This window comes from Hyperolius riggenbachi, chromosome 1 (genome assembly GCF_040937935.1).
Source record: "Hyperolius riggenbachi isolate aHypRig1 chromosome 1, aHypRig1.pri, whole genome shotgun sequence".
Classification (NCBI taxonomy): Eukaryota; Metazoa; Chordata; class Amphibia; order Anura; family Hyperoliidae; genus Hyperolius; species Hyperolius riggenbachi.
Window position 1 is genome coordinate 476647669 of NC_090646.1, and position 17981 is coordinate 476665649.

The 17981-nt window shown below is 40.1% G+C and overlaps 1 protein-coding gene and 1 gene segment (V, D, J or C); one reads left to right on the forward strand and one right to left on the reverse strand.

Annotated features, from left to right (window-relative positions):
- Window positions 1-17981, forward strand: part of LOC137528857 (T cell receptor delta constant-like) — a 348846-nt gene that overhangs the window by 210524 nt on the left and 120341 nt on the right.
- LOC137561848 (olfactory receptor 4E2-like) lies at window positions 6601-7584 on the reverse strand. Its single transcript, XM_068273207.1, has one exon. The coding sequence runs from the start codon at window positions 7582-7584 to the stop codon at window positions 6601-6603; it is 984 nt and encodes a 327-aa protein (XP_068129308.1).

Consider the following 17981-nt stretch of genomic DNA (forward strand, 5'->3'; position numbering starts at 1 on the left):
TCATGCAAGGCCTGGGTTGTTGTGTCTCACAAAGCGTGGCCTTCTCCTCCTGCGCCTCCTCCTGTTCCATCACGTGTGCTGCTGCTGGGTTAGCGTTGCCGCGTGGTCCCTGTTTATTGAACCACTTATCTTTATTACATTTATGACTGCATGGTGGTACAAAGCATGCTATCCGCACGCTTCTTGTCCTCATGCAAGGCCTGGGTTGTTGTGTCTCAAAGCGTGGCCTTCTCCTCCTGCGCCACCCTCCTCCTGTTCCATCACGTGTGCTGCTGCTGGATTAGCATTACCGGTCCCTTTTCCTGGAACCTCTTATATGTATTACATTTATGACTGCATGCCGACAAAAAGCATGTTACCTGTGCAAAGAAAACAGACATTTCCCGCATTTAAAAGACAGTTTTCCCTTTGAAACTTTAAAATCGATTTTCTCAAAAACTATAAGCTCTTTTTGCTAAATTTTTTTTCCTCTTGTACCCACTCCCAAGGTGCACATACCCTGTAAATTTGGGGTATGTAGCATGTAAGGAGGCTTTACAAACCACAAAAGTTCGGGTCCCCATTGACTTCCATTATGTTCGGAGTTCGGGTCGGACACCCGAACATCGCGGCCATGTTCGGCCTGTTCGGCCCGAACCCGAACATCTAGATGTTCGCCCAACACTAATGACCACGTTAATGGGATATTTCATGTTTAAGGGATTGCTAGGAACGTTCATGTATACATATAATAAAAGTAAGTAAAGAGAGCATTACCCAACACCCAGTGAAGAATCTGGAGGTTGCTGGCTTAAAGAGGCCGCTTTGTGAACACGTGGATCGGGGCTGATTTGTTGGTATGCCCTGCACAAGGTCATTCTCAGCTGACTGTAGAAGTCACGAGACAAAACACCATGCTGCTGGAGTCTTAGATTAAATGGCACATGCAATTGGCTCAAACTGCCACATGAATGCATGAAAATCAGGTGCCAGAAATGACATGAATATACTGTACAAAGTGGATAAAGGGAAAGGGGGCCCAGGTGTTGGGTAAGCGTCAATGAAGTTGGGGGAGGGGGGGGGATTAAGATGGACAATAGCAATTTCTCTGGGGAGACAAAGTAATGCTATGTTTACTTCTTGAGTTCTTGAGTGATGAATAACTATCAAGGAGAATTAGGTATATTATGATTTTTGTGAGTAGTGAAAGATGTATTTCATTAATTGGAATGCATTCACTGGTAATTAAAAACATCTCAAGTTAAATTTAAAGCAAATGTGAAGCAACCTTAAAAAAGGTTAGACACTCACCTATGGCACAGCTGTCACCAACTGAAATGCCTTTGGGAGTCCTCAGAAGGCGTCAGAAGCACTCATGTCCCTGAGTGCATCCAAAAGATGGGCATGTCCACACTGTGGACTCATGCATGTGCAAACCCACTCATCTACGAAAATACTCGGGGGCATGAGTACTTCCAAAGCCTTCATAAGGGACCCCAGAAGATGTATTTGACCAGTTGTTTGAATAATTTAAATGGGGGGGGGGGGCACATGGTGATCGGAGGACACAGAGAAAGAGATCTGGTGAAGGATCTAAGGATCTATGGAATCAAGAGCCTTTCTTCTACAGAGGTGAGTATCTAACTTATTTTTCAGATGGCTTTTATATGCACATTTTTTTATACATACATTTATGTAAATTTTCTTAATGAGCAACCCAGAATTACCACATTTGCCATTGCCATAAATGTTAACCTCGGAATTGGAATTCAGAATTCAACCATCCCCTATATGTGATCAACTGTCCTTATTCAGTGTGTTAGACAGACCACCCAGCCTGTAAGAGCAAGATTATAACAACACAAATGAAACATTACCAAAGGCTACACCCTTCACAGTGTATCAAGGACTTCAGTGATATTCACACAAAACAATCAAATTTGGTGCTTACCAAACAGAAGTGATCTGGACAAAAGAGAATTGTTTCAAACATTCAGCGTAAGTACTCTTCAGCCTGAGCATTTAAATAAATATCTGCAGTCTTATTTCAAGTTTCAGAGGGATTTATTATGCAAATATAATTAAGCCACCGGTAGAGATTTGGGCGCAGGGTAAAGGCGAAAAACGTCTCACCCTGTTCCTGCACAAGTCCCAGCGGGTTAAATTACTATTTTCTCCTCCATGGATAGTGCAGGAAAGATGTAATTTGGCTGCCAGCTATTGCTAGCAGCTGAATTAAAGTGACTTTATAGTAGTTTATGCTTGGTCTTCTGATGGCGCTCAAATTACTCACTAAACGACGCTATAGCCATAATTCTTATTATGGTCTATGGTAGTGCCGGCTTCTTCCTAATCTCCGGCACTGTTTTTACAGCGCTCTGTTAATATAGTAGTCTAGAGAACATGGCGGAGACAGCTAGACGGTTATTATTATTTATATACATCATACTCATTACTACTACTAGTAAAATTATTATCATTGCTATATAACCATTATGGTTATAAAGAACAATATTTATTAATACCTACTTCCATGAAAATAATCTATATATATGTTAATGCATTTATTGGTCTCTATTATTTTTTATTAATTATGTTTTATTTTATAAATTCTTATTTTTTAATAGAGTTTTTTTTTTTTATGATGATTAATATTATTATAGCTTTCATTAGGTCTTTCAAAACTGACAATTTATTCAGGTAGGAGATACATTTATGTAGTGATCTTAAAACTCTTTTTCCTCTGTAGAATTATATATGTACATTTTATTAGCTTTTATATTGTTAGAGAGACACTTACACAGGCTTAAAACTGTGATTCCTTTATGAACTTTTTGTGTCTCTAACTTCCATTTTAACATTGTATTGCTGTAAAAACAATTTTTTATGGAATTCTTCATTAAAGGAGTACTATCGATTGAATCGACTTTTTTTTTTAATACTCTATATTAGTGTACACATTACCACTAGTGCTAGGGGCACTTTATTTATTCATCCAGGTCTCTCTCTCACTATCCCTGCTTAAAAATTCATTTCTCACACAGCTCATAGTAGTTTGGGTCACCCTGAGCTGCTTGGTTACTCTGTCACACAGCTCACAAATATATTTCACTGTGTCACTCACAGCATGCAGAGGACATGAGGAGAAATACGCTGATCTGAGGTGGTAACAGGTAACTAAATGAGCTGTAATATTGCTGGAATATAACTAGCTATTGTGTTTACACTCAGACTGCTTGCCTGGCTGTCTGCTTGAGGTGATACACTCCAGGCTGCATCCACTTTACAAGCTGCTGAGAGGGGCAGATCACTGTTTACAATTAGCATTATTAGTATCTTTATCAGTCAAGAGAAGCAAAGATAATAAACACACATTGCTAGAATCTTTAACCCCTTACCACCATATCAACAAGATTCTTTCAGCAAGGTGATAATTAAACTATAAACTGAGGAGTTAATAGCAACTCCCATGTGCAGACATGGTCTAGCCCTCTGGGAGCCCTCAGTATTTAGATACATTTTGTATCCAACACTGACGCCAAAACTGATGGAGGATTTTACAGCTGAGAGGAACAGCTGTGTGAGGAATCAAATTGCTCCTAGTACTTGCCCTAATGTGTGCTACAACATACAGCATTTAAAAATAAATGCATACATCGATAGTATTCCTTTAATACATTATTTTTTTAAGGGCTAATTATCCCATTGCACCCATTGCTAAAATGCAAGCTAATGGTCTTCTACCACAAAACTGACTTTACTTCTGTTTCTGCTTGCAGGAACTCATTGTGCATACTCAAATGCATACATGCTCACATACAGTTTTCTCTTGCAAATTGTTCCTGTCCATTCTTTGGGATCTCACTGCATATGCACTTTCTATGTTTTTCCCTAAATAAGCAACAGGCTACCACAAGAATTTCTATGAAAATCACTTCGCCCATCCTGTGGCCCTGTATTAGTGGTCAGTGCTAGGATTTGTCAATGAGATGCAAATAATTCCAAGTTGATGCAGGATAATTCACATTTTGCGTGTAAATCTAAGCAACTTAAAAATGGCCTGAATGAATGCCATCTTTGCAGGATTTGATCAGTCAATTTTCAAGCTGCATAAGTTTGGAAAGAAAAGTTGCACAATTCAGTATAACCCAACATCTCATTGACCATCCCTAATAATAATAATAATAATAATAATTAGTCCAAAGGTTTGTTATTAAAGTGATTATTTTCATTTTGCAAGAAAAGAGATATTTTTAACTTGAGATTAAAATGTCAACATTTTTTATTTGACATTTTATTATTTGTACAATGACTTGGCTGATATCAACTGGTATTATTGGATTTGTATTTAGTTCATATCACTAATGTTTCATATTATTTGATATCACTATGTAGTCCTCCCATTTCCAGTCCTGCTAACTATCCCACATATGTCATCTCTACATCCTGGACTCTAGATCCCCTCCTTTTTTTTCCTCTCTGTCCTCTATTTTTTCCTACCCCATCTCTAACCCTCTCACCCCTATTTGTCTCCTCTCAAACCTCCTTCCCCTGTCCCCTCACCTATCATGTTTTCCCCCTTTCATACTCATTCCCTGGGCATGTTTCCTGCCACCATACTTTCCTTCCCTCACCTCCTACCCTACTTTACCAAATTTGGAATCATAGAATCAATTTGAAAATTACAGATTGTAGTTTGCTGTAAATATAAATATTACATGAGTACATGTGGGCTCCCCACTGCCTATGCTGCTGCTGTAACTAGTCCCGCACAGCATCAGGCCCCTCTTTGGCACCACCCATTATGCCAGTGTGTAAGCATTGCAGGGCAGAGCTACAGTGCACAAGGGCACAATCACACTTTCCTTCTCAATGGGCAGTGTAAGGTAATGTTCCCACTAGCAAAAAAAAGTACACATTTCATGAATCTTATGTTATTTATAGGATTTGTGCACACTTGTCAGTCTGCAATGGATCTGTTTGATCCGTTGCGGTAAGCGGAATGTAAAATTGGAACGTGCACAATAATTCCCAGATCACTGATGAAGTGGATGCCGATGGAATCAATGCAAGCCTATAAAAACAGAGTGTCCTTTCTCACTAGGCTTGTCACTAACCCAGGCAGAAGCATCAGGCTCCCGTTGGATTGCAAAAGACCAATAGGAATGCTCAATCCCCAAGAGGATTTTCATTGGTTCACTGATGAATGGTGGACCAATGAGAATCCTCCCAGTTGCTAGGCAGGATTTGCATTGGCCTTTTGCAATCCAATCAGAGCCCGATGCTTCTGCTCAGGCTCACATACCAGAGCTTGTCCTGTGCAGTGGAGCCAAGCGATGGTGGCAGAAGTGGCCGAAGGGCCTCAATGACAGTGGAGAGAGCGGAATGGATGCACAATAGTGAATGGTGGGAATATGTCAATGGACACATGACAGGGGTACAGCGAATCCACTTAGTATCTGCTATAAAATCACTGTTGTTCATCTGCTGAAATGGGAATCTATCCTAATATCTATATTTCCAACCAAGTTGACGTGGGCGACACATGTTCAGGGTACATACAAGCTGCCAGACCATCTGCGATAAATACGGGAGCACAAAGACTGATGGAGAAGTGCACAGGCCAGACAGGTGAGTTTTCTCAGCTGCCAAATACTCTGCGGGGCCCCTGGGGACCACAATTTACTGGGGGGGAAAGAGTGAGAGCTGGGGGTCTGCTTGCCAGTTCTGGGGCACCGGGGGAAGGAAGAATGCCACCAGGGGGTCCACATGCAAATTTTGCCTAGGGCCCCATTGTAACTAGAACCGATTCTGCTGGTAAACCTGACATGTGCTGCCTGAGTTTTCTGGGGTTTGGTGAATGTACCCCATTGTCTCTTAAGGTGTGTACACACACACTACAGAAGCCAACGGCGGGTCCGTCGGACCCTCCCACTGGGCGGACTTTCAGCAGACAGTGGTGCGTGTGTACGCACTGTCAGCGGACTGATAAGGCTGTTCCTGAACGATCCGCTCAGCGGATCGTTCAGGAACAGCCTTATTAGTCCACCAACAGTGCGTACACACGCACCACTGTCTGCTGAAAGTCCACCCAGTGCGAAGGACCGACGGACCCGCCGTTGGCTTCTGTAGTGCGTGTGTACGCACTTTTAGGGTTAATTCGCTACATTTTTGGCTGAAGCAAGTGGATTACCTGAACAAAGTGTATAAAATGTCTAAGAATTTCGGTCACCTTATTAGCACTGTAGAGGTTACTCTGTAGAAGTCATGAAGTGTCTTCTAACAACAGTTGAACCAATTTTACTTTTTTAAGTATACCATGGCCTGGACAAGTAAGAACGTTCACAAAAATACAGTGGTGCTTGAAATAAATATTGTGAATTTAGAAATTATTAAGGGGTTTACAGGCTTTTAAGAATCACTGTATAATGACAAATCCTGTAAAAATGATTATATGTACTAGCCTTGCTTTTAATCCCTTCACCTGAAATACAGTAGTTCTATTCCATTTTGACACATCTCTAACAAGCTTTTGCAAATTGCAATAAGCAGACAGAAAATGTTAAACTGTTTTACGTTATTTACCTGCCGAACACAGGTGACGTATTAGCGATACACATTTCAGAAGTGTTTTAACACTGCAGAAATGTTTTTGTTTTTAATGTGCTTCGGCTGTTGTAATGATAATTTTATTTTAAAAGATTTCTTGATGGCAGCCTTTACCTCTTGGTTTCTTAAAGTGTAAATAATAGGATTTAGGAGAGGAGTCAGCGCTGTGTACAGAAAAGACACTAATTTGTCTTCTGTGTAGTTCACTGGTGGCCTCAAGTAGATAAATACACATGGGCCAAAGAAGAACGTAACAACCAACAGATGAGAGGCACATGTAGAGAAAGCTTTCTGTCTCCCTTCTGATGATTGTATCTTTAAGATTGTGATTAAGATTCCAACATAGGAGAACAACAGCACCACAAAACAACTAAGTGATATCATTCCACTATTGGCTATAATAAACATATCAATAAAGAAGGTGTCCGAACACGCTAATGCAGCCAAGGGGTGAACATCACAGAAAAAATGATCTATGTTGTTTGGACCACAGAATGGTAGCTGGTAGGTTAGAAAAGCCTGGGTAAATGAATGTAAGAAACCTGCAAGCCAAGTAGATGCCACTAACCAATAGGAACACTTGTAGCTCATGACAACATGATACCTTAATGGATTACAGATGGCCACATAGCGGTCATAAGCCATGACAGTAAGAAGGAAGCACTCTGTACCACCAAACAGATGGAGGAAGAACAGCTGGGACATGCATTGCCCAAATGAGATAGTCTTTCTGTGTGATAGGATATTAACCAACATCTTTGGGATGGTGACAGTTGAGTAACATATGTCTAAAAATGACAAATTACCAAGAAAAAAATACATAGGGGAATGCAGATGTGGATCAGTATGAACTGCTGAGATGATGAGAAAATTCCCAGATAAAGTCATCAGATACAGAACTAGAAACAGTACGAGGAAAGTTATCTGCACTTCATATGAGTGGGACACACCACTGAGGGTAAACTCTGTGACTAAGCTTCGATTCCCATAATCCATCATCTTCTTTTGCTGTGAATCATGGGAAATGAAAGACTAAACGATAATAGCTTGGAGCTAGCAAGGAGCAAGAAAGGATTGAGAAATGTTAATTAATATGTTGCATAGTTACCAATTTTATTTATGTAATAAAACAATGGATACCATGTCAAAAATGTTAACCATAAAAGCTTCAAGGTACATGGTGTCCAAGACCATTCTTCAGGTTGTGTTCAGTACTGCCTGGCCTGCACAGATGCCACAAATGACCTTCAAACACACTAAACATGAAGTTCACTCAACTCTGCCAGACAGGGCTCCAGCAGTGTGCACTGATGTTCTGTAAAGAAATATGTTCTAAAATAGATAAATAGTAGTGGCGCTTGAAATTATTGTAGCCGGAAAAAAAAAACTATGTACAGAAACTCTCCAACTGTTTGTTCTAAATATTTCAAGTATAGATTTTAGATCCTACATCTGTTGGCCATCTATGAGACACACAAATGCAATCATCGCCCTTGCTTAGTGGCTGGTGGCATAAAAAGCCATGGAAAAATTGCACATCTGTCAATGTCTATGTGGTACAGTGTTATTCATAATTACTAGAAGAGAGAATAGGTAATGTTGTTGTAAGGGATGAGTTTAATGGCCAACAAATTATTTTGTGTGTGTCCAAGTGTCTGGGATTTATTCAGTCATTTGTAACATCTTGCCAGAGAAGGAGATGTCAGTGGTCTTCAAAAAGTGCTTGTGGAAATATATATAAACAGCAACTAAAATGTATCACCTACATTAACAATTATTTTCCTCTAGATGTGTACTAAGAGAAAGTAGCTGTAAAAGCTAAACACTATTCTGTATTAGAAGATGAGCATAACAAACAGACAAGAACCATTGTATAACAGAAGTCTGTAATAACATCTTCTATATTCCTCATGCTTCAATTTCCCTCAAACGGACACCTGAACTAAGAGGAATATGAAGGCTGCCAAATTTAGTTCCTTTAAAAAAAATACCATTTGCTTGGCATTCTGCTGATCTCTGGCTGTAGTAGTGTCTGAATAGACAAAATAAGACAAGACAAATAACATTTATATCGCGCTTTTCTCCCGGCGGACTCAAAGCGCCAGAGCTGCAGCTACAAGGACGCGCTCTATAGGCAGTAGCAGTGTTAGGGAGACTTGCCTAAGGTCTCCTACTGAATCAGTGCTGGCTTACTGAACAGGCTGAGCCGAGATTCGAACCCAGGTCGCCTGTGTCAGAGGCAGAGCCCTTAACCATTACACTATCCAGCTAACTATCCACTAACACACCTGAAACAAGCATGTGGCTAATCCAGTCAGATTTCAATCAGAAACATTGGATCTGCATGCTTGTTCAGGGTCTATGGATAAAAGTATTAGAGGCATAGGATCAGCAGGACAGCCAGGCAACTGGTATTGTTTAAAAGGAAATACTGTAAATTTGGCAGCCTCCATATCCCCTCTAAGTTCCTGTGTCCTTTAAAGCCCTTTAAAATATTACTTTTTCTGTATACTCTTCAGCAAAATAAATCCCAACATGGGAAGATCTTTGCCACTGATCTGACAATACTCTGTAATGAAACACAATCATTTATTAAATTCAGCTTTAACATACCGGTACATTGAAGAATGAAGAATGACTTCTTAAAAAAGATCATTGGTGTGAACTAGGTGCTTACGTGCCTCAGACAAGCATTACATTGTGCCATGGTTTCTGTGATCTCATATTTATATCATCCCTTATGTTGCATTGGTGCTGGTGAGGAATTCCCTTGGAAAGATCTTGAGACAAAATAACTTAATTAAACAAATAAGGCATATATTTATTTTCATAAATAGAGGCAACTGTAAATAAAGAGAAAAATATATCTGTGTTTAAACCCCAGCTGTAGGACAACTAAAAAGAGAACCCCAAAACACAACTTTTGTAAATGTGGAGAAGTGGTCCCATCTCAGAAATGCAGCGCTTCAGCAGTCCCATACAAGCTGGGTTGAGACAGCAAAATCCTTGGCCAATCCTGCGGTATTGGCGTACTGCATTCTTAACCCCTTGGCCATTAACCAGGCCATTTAAAAAAAATAGGCCACTGCAGCTTTAAGGCGAAGCTGCAGGGCCGCACAACACAGCACACAAGTGATTCCCACCCTCCTTTTCTCCCCACCAACAGAGCTCTCTGTTGGTGGGGTCTGATCGTTCCCCTGTGTTTATTTTTTTTTTTATAAATATTTTTGTTATTTATTTTTTAATAAATATACCTATTTTTTTCCCCAATCATGGTGATCGGCTGTCACAGGCTTCTGCTCTGTAGTGTCCCAGGGCGACAGGCATGTCACATGGCTGTCCCCAGTACAGCGCTGCTGCAGATCGCAGTGATGTACAAGGTGATTAGATGAACAGTCTCCACCTACCAAGCAGGAGATACACTGGGAGCCTCAAGGACCTTACGCCGATCTGCGTTAGGCAGCCATGGGGCTGCCGCTGCTGCCATTCCCATCGCCGTGACGCAGTCGGCAAGCAGTTAAGGAGGGAGTGGCGCCACAGGAGCCCTGGTAAAAAGAGCCCAGCCATAGAGCCTAATGTTAATGGCCATGATTAGTGGCTAACACCGGAAGTGCCTGATAAAAGAGCAGTTATAGCGGCTGCTCACTTAGCACTTGTATAGGGTGCTCAGTATTTGTAGCCACACTTTGCTTGTTTCTATTTGTGACTAAACTATGGATATCCATATCTATTGAATATGAACTACTATATTGTGGCTATTAGAAACTGTATTTATAATAAGATAATGAAATGAACTACTAAAATAACTTTATATTTCTGGCTACTACTGCATTGAATTTGAACCACTACATTGACTATTAAATATGAACTACAATATTGCAGCTACAAAAAACTCTTTCTTATAATAAAACTAAAAAGGATGGGGTGGGAGGGGGCATTAAAGGATACCCGAGGTGAAATGTGACATGATAATATAGACATGTGTATGTACAGTGCAAAGCACACAAATAACTAGGCTTTTTTTCTTTCTCTGCCTGAAAGAGTTAAACATCAGGTATGTAAGTGGCAGTTCCTGTCTAAATCAGGACTGGGTCAGACTACAGTGTGACCCTCACTGATATGAAATTACAACTATAAAACACTTTCCTAGCAGAAAATGGCTTCTGAGAGCAGGAAATAGATAAAGAGTCAATAGTTCATAGATTTTAGCTCTGGCATACTTCAATGAATCTGTCATTAAGCAAGAACAATAAAAAAGTAAAAACTTAAAAAGTAGATTTAAATATAAAATAAAACTGTGGAATATCTTAAAACGTCATTTTTAAGAGAAGGGGGATAGATACAATTATTTTATTTCATTTGTTTACTTTCACCTGGGGTGTCCTTTAAGATTAGGCACCATCAGGGTTGGGAATTAATTTTAGACACCAACTGGAGGGGGCGGGAAAAAGTTAGGGTAAACCACCAATATGGGGGATATGATTAGGCATCACCATGGGGGTTAAGGTTAGGCATCACCATGGGGGTTAAGGTTAGGCATCACCATGGGGGTTAAGGTTAGGCATCACCATGGGGGTTAAGGTTTACAGGCATTAGGGTTAGGCATTGATAAAGGGAGGGTTCTGTGTGAGAGTATATCCTATATCCTATTAAGTTTTCTCTTGCGTTCTCTCCAAGGATATATTTGTAAACCTTACCAATAAATCAATGTTAAAGCTCCCAGCATGCAAGAAAGTATTTAATATGGTATTACTTTTTTGCCTACTTGTTTAGTACTTTTTCAATTGCTAAGTGCTTAAAAGTTATTTTTTGATAAGATGAAAAATGTTCTCTTCTGGGAGAAAACGCAGGAGAAAAAGTTAATTGGATAAGGTCCTTTGTTTGATCTGTCTGAAGAGGACTGAACTGTCTAAATGTTATCGAGATATATGAAACTTGGTTATGTCACTAGAGGTTTTCCTAATTATTTTAGCGCCTTACACACTTCTAGGAGTTCTAGTTCACCATGAGCTTGCTGGGTACTCGGTAACTCTAGGTGTTTCAAGTCCTACCACATAGAGCCACATTGATCCATGCCATGCACTGATGAGGACCAAACAGTCTGAAGCAGCCTGTATGCATGTTAGATTATTGTGGCCCTGAACAATTAACAGTTGAAACATCATTGCATTTTTAGTGGTTCTGGAGCTGTGTTTAGCTTACAGGGACCACAAAGGAACAACTTCCATATTCAGCAGTGATGCATTGTGGGAGACATCATATGCTCAGTTGCTCATGCCAATCTGAATAATCGCAAATACATTATGTTTTAAGAGGGCAAACTTTTGCATAGCATTTTAGTAAAAGGTCTTTTTGGTCCTTTAAGCCCCTTCTGGTTCTGGTTCACCACAAGCTTGCTGGGCAATCTGTGCTGTAGCTCTAATTATTAGGAGCCAGTACAGTATGGGGATTATCTCTAGACTTTGTAAAAATCTGGCAAGAAGAGCATATTGGATATGGAACGTGGACAATGGTAATTGTGCTTGCAACTAATCAGTATGGCTTGACTGAAAGTAAATTACTGGTGTTAAAGAACGAACTAAAATCTCATGTAGACCAAGAGACAAGTTTTCATGAAATATAAAGGTTTTCATACCTTATCCAAGGCATTCAACTATTTAACACTTTTCGGCAGCAGAGAGAATTTTTCTTTCTCATATTGCTTGAAATTGGTCTGCTTAAAAATGTTTAACACCCTTTTTAGTAGTTTTTCCTTTAAATGAGGCTCAACTGGCAAACTAGTTGTCAAAGGTGTCTGAGATTGATTTCAGTGATCAAAAGAGCCCTGAGACACAATACCATCAATGAGTTTAATTGAAAAACATAATATTTAATCTTTATGACACTTAAATAAAATTTTCATAATAATTTGGGGCGCAGTGTATTTAAATGTGGCAAAATGACAGATAACGTATCAACATGTATCTAAATGTAATTTTTTATATATATATGTTCAGAGTATGGGAACCCCCCCCCCCCAAATTAGTGGGGTCCCCCTTCCTGAGCCTCTTTAATCCCTTGTCCCCCATGCAGGCTGGGATAGCCAGAATGCGAAGCCCTGGCTGCGTGGGGATTCACACCCTGAGCTATACCAGCCCACATAGCCCATGGTATGGTGAGGGCTCTGGAGGAGAGGGGCGGCAAATCCTTCCCCTCATTCCCCGAGCCCTTGTCTAATCCATGGACAAGCCTCACCTCCAGTGCCCCAGGAGGAGGTGGGGGCCAATGTCAGCCCCCTCCCCAGGTGAAATGAGTATAGGGGTACATGGTACCCCTTACCCATTTCCACAAAGAGTTAAAAATAAATAAAAACACAACAATGAAACAAATTCCTTTAATATTAATAATTAACCATGAATACTTATCTTTAAACAAATGTTCCCATGTCAATATCCTCAGAAATGTCCCACGCCAATATCCTCCCTTAGATACCTTGATTGAAGATCTCCGCGCACCCCACACCACACACACTGCTCCCACCACAGCTCTATCTATACTAAGGATAGCTAGAGTCTAAGCATCTTTTTTTTTCTCCAAGGAAACAGACCAATGGGATAGGGAGCCCTGGCAGGAAATTTAAAGATGTTTAGGGCACTAGAGCCCCATCCCCAAAAACATAACAGAGCCGAGAGAGATGGATGAGAATGAGGGAGCAGTTTTTAAATGTGTGTCAGCGCTAAGGTATCCTTTAAACTGAAGGCAAAGAGTGGTATGACGTCACCCAATTCACCCGTCTCCAATTCCTGTTCCCTTTACCACAGTTTACCATAGTCTCAGAGGGAATCCTGAAGGCATTCAGCACTGCAGGCAAAGTAACCTTTTGGATTGATTGGTGAGTCCACACACAATACAATTTAGATTGTAAGTACAATTAGTACAACCTGTGATCTGTGAGATCAGGTAGCTGCCACCAATTTGCATTAGCGTGCGAAAATGCAAATATAACTCTAGCTAGTCCTGTGAGGAAAAGGGATTAATTCAACAACTTTTCTAGAGACAACAAAATCAATAAAATGGTTATGGTAACGTTCTCTTCAGAAAAGCGGGACGTTTTGCAAAGCTATTCAGAACAAGCACTTAGACAAACGATTTTTAATCGTTTATTTTATAATATAACAATGCATAAAAGGATTACAGAAAATAAACAGATGGATATAGTAAAATGATAAGGATTAAAGGGGAAAATAATAACTAGTTATAGTCTGAGCAGTTACTAGAAATTACCATGTCCTTTTGGGATTGTAAGACCAAACAGAAGATATAATAGTCCAATTATGGAAAGCCCAGATCCTCGATGGAATATGGATAATGTCAGGGACTCTGACAGCCTGTGTGTCCAGCCATTTAACTCTTTCTCCACTAGAGGGTGGATATGGTATCCAGAGATGGGCAGTCTCTACCACATGATCTAGTTGCACACCCGTCATCAGAGGGAGAAAGAGATATGGAATATCTGAAGTGATCATATTTCTGCGTCATTTCAACACATTATGTGGAAAATAAGACCAATGCTTGCCTTGTGTCCTGGGCTTCATACAGAGAGTAAACGCATATGAATTATGATATTTCATTTCAGAGAATACCATATCTCTGTGCCAGAAAATGGTAGACAAATGCTTCGTGGCTTAAACACCTCCAGATTTGGGTCTAGTGCACATCTGTTAATTTTGATATGGCTGGCATTTATGGAAAGCTGATTAATTTAGTAAAATGAATACTTTTTATTGCAAGATTAATTATAAGGCATTCCCTCTGTCAGAGCATGTGGAGGAATGTAGCTTTAGACAGCCAGAAATTTACGACATGTAATCTGGTTTCTGGGCTCTCGGACTCTCCTTATCAATATCCTTTGAGGTAGACTTAAAGAATGTGAGGGGAGTCATTAGGTGGAGAAACCTGACCCGTTGAGAAGTTAATGGTTTTTACAGGGCTTTCTACAGTGGGGACAATAAACAATCACTTCCTCCAGAGCAGAGGCCTATGCTGAAAGAAACACTCTAAAAAAAAACATGCTAACAGTTTAAGGGGTACTCCAAATCATGCTTTGTGTGCTCGATTGCGCAAGTAGCGCAGGGAAATCTGTGACAAGTGGCGGTAAAACTCAAAATGTGTGGGAAAATGATAGCAGTGGGGTCATGCAAGAGTCAGTCCTAGGTCCAATTCTTTTCAATTTATTTACTAATGATTTAGTAGACAGACTAGCCATTTTCACAGATGATAGAAAATTATGCAGAATTATTAACACTAAGCAAATAAATGTGCAGTCATGCACCTTGGAAATACCAATGGTAAACTACCATATAAAATAACAGGCATACAGCTGAGAACATCATGTTCAGAGAAGGACTTGGGAATACTGGCTAATAACAAGTTACATAACCATATACAATGCCAAACAGCGGTAGCTAAAGCAACCAGAGTCTCGAGATGCTAGTATACTACTCACCCTGTATAAATCACTTGTGAATTCACATCTAGAGTATGGGATACAGTTTTAGCCACCGCACCACAGAACGGACATTGATCTTTAGAACGGGTACAAACACAGGCATCTATGGTAAATTAATCCGAGGGACGGAAGATCTCAATTACCAAGAAATGTTGGACAACTGGGCTTATATAGTTTGAAAAAAAGACAACTGAAAGGTGACCTGATTAATATGTTTAAATACATCAGAGGACAATATAAAAGCTTGGCCTATGAGCTTTTTGTCCCTAGGCTTGTGCAAAGGTCAAGGGGAAGAGGACATGATCTGCGTACGTTTTTGTCATCTTTTTGGAAAGGTGTTCTTTACAGTAAGAGTTAAAATCTAAACTAGAGTTAAAATCTACAATATCTCACCACATTTATAGGTGCATTTAACCACTTCATGACAACACAACGTATATATACGTCATGTGTATTTGTCGAGAGTGCTCTACCAGTTTGTTAATAAATGTGGCACATGTGGTATCATTTTAACCGTGACAAGTTGTAGAATACATTTTGGAGCTTCTTAAACCTTGGATCTATGTCACATAAAAAATAGGTAGGGACAAATGCAATCAAAACAGAAAAAGTACATTTCAAAATTTTAAAAACACTTGGGAAAGTCGTAGGAAAACTACAAGAGACATATATGGTAACATTTTAACCGTGATAGGTAGTAGAATAAAGTTTAAGAGTTTTAAGGTTGAGGCCCATGTCTTGTGCATTCTTTTTAGTCACAAACTTATTCAAAAGCAATAAAATCTTTGCATATCCTGTACCAAAATAAAAATTAAAACAAAGTTACAGAATATGAAAGAAAAAAACATATATTTTTACCCTAGAAACTTGGCTTTTTAAATATGTATGCCATGAGGGTATATTACTACTATTTTTGCAAATAATGTCTTAGATAGACACCTGTATTTCCAAATACAATATTGTCACCATACATTGTACTAGGAACATAATCTACATGTTGTTATAACCAGGATGGATAAGCAAATACAATGTGTGGGTTTAACTTATAGTTAGCACTGTTTATTGTAAGCTAAACCGGATGTAAATTGAGAAATAGTGTGTTTTCTCTATTTTTCCCATCCTTTTCCCTTTAAAATTCATAGAAAATAAGGTAATTACTAAACAAAAGTATTACCCACTAAAAGCCTAATTTGTCCTGAAAAAAACAATATATAGATCATTTAGGAGTGATAAGTAAAAACGACAACTCAGGAGCACCACAGAAAATAATCAAAAGGAATGATGTGCCTGGTCCTCACCCCTGTACCGAGGGGTTTAAACAATAAAGAACCCCAAAGGACCGGCACCACACAAGGTTTAAATAGCTCAGTGGATGTTTATTGCAGCATCTAGCAATAAAAGGGCAACGACAGCCCGCTGTTTCGGCCTGTAAGGCCTTTGTCAAGTTGCACCTTGACAAAGACCTTACAGGCTGAAAACAGCGGGCTGTTGTTGTCCTTTTATTGCTAGATGCTGCAATAAACATCCACTGAGCTATTTAAACCTTGTGTGGTGCCGGTCCTTTGGGGTTCACTAGGAGTGATAAGTAGTAATAAAGTTATTGGTGAATGAATGGGATCAGCGCTGATATGTGAAAATTGCTCTCGTCCTGAAGTGGTTAAAGGCTTGGATTCTTTCTTCACTTTGAAGACATTCACAACTACAATTACTAGGTAATTCCCAGCAGAGTTGATCCAGGGATTTATCTGACTGCCATCTGGAGCCATGAAGGATTTTTTTCCCTTCTAAGGCTAATTGGCCCAAGCTTCATAAGTGTTTTTCACCTTTCTCTGAATCATCTGGGATATGGGCAGGTTTAGGCCAGTGATTTTTTTATTTCTGGATGAACTTTTCAACCAAACTAACTATGTAACTTTGCAACTATCTCTCTCTAAATCTCTGTGTGTGTGTGTGTGTGTGTGTGTGTGTGTGTGTGTGTGTGTGTGTGTGTGTGTGTGTTTGTGTGTGTGTGTGTGTGTGTGTGTGTTAACCTTCACTGAGTTCACCTTTAAATGAAAGGTCCAAAACTCAGGTAATATTTATTTGTTGACTGACAGTGTTCCCTTCCTCCTGATAGTAACGATTGTGTAATTATTTCCGAGGTCAGCGCACTGACACTGCGGAAATCCTCCACAAGCGTATAATCGGAGAGAATCCAGCAATGGTGCTATGCACCTGTAGAGAGGAATTCCTGCTGACAGATGGAGCTGTGGAGAACAGAGGAACAACCCCTCTGTACCGCCACAGATGCCAGATAGGAATTGTACGAGGGGAAGCAATGCAGGACAAGATAGCCCTTAAAGAGAGAGAGCACAGAGACAGGATGTATGTGCGTCCACCAATCTAGTAGCCACCTAGCGACGATGAACACACAACAGTGAAGACCAAGTGGGAAAGCAATCGCAAGAGATGGCGATTGCTAACAGCGACACAAGACTGAATAAGCACAGAGAAGGAATGTATGTATGTCCACCAATCTAGTCGCCACCCAGCGACGGCAAACACACAACAGCGGAAACCAAGTGAGAATGCAATCGCAAGAGATGACGATTGCTAACAGCGAAACAAGACCGAGTAAGCACAGAGATAGAATGTATGTGTGTCCACCAATCTAGTCGCCACCCAGCGACGGTGAGCGCACAACAATGGAAATGAAGTGAGAATGCAATCGCAAGTGTAGCGATTGCCAATAGTGACACAAGACTGAACTAGACAGAGCACAAGTATAAAGAAAGAGGACAGTGACAGAATGAATGTGTGTCCACAAATCTAGTCGCCACCCAGCGACGGTGAACACGCATCCGCAGAAACAAAGTATGAACGGACAAAAAACTGAGCAGGACAGAGCAGGAGAGTAGCAAAATGC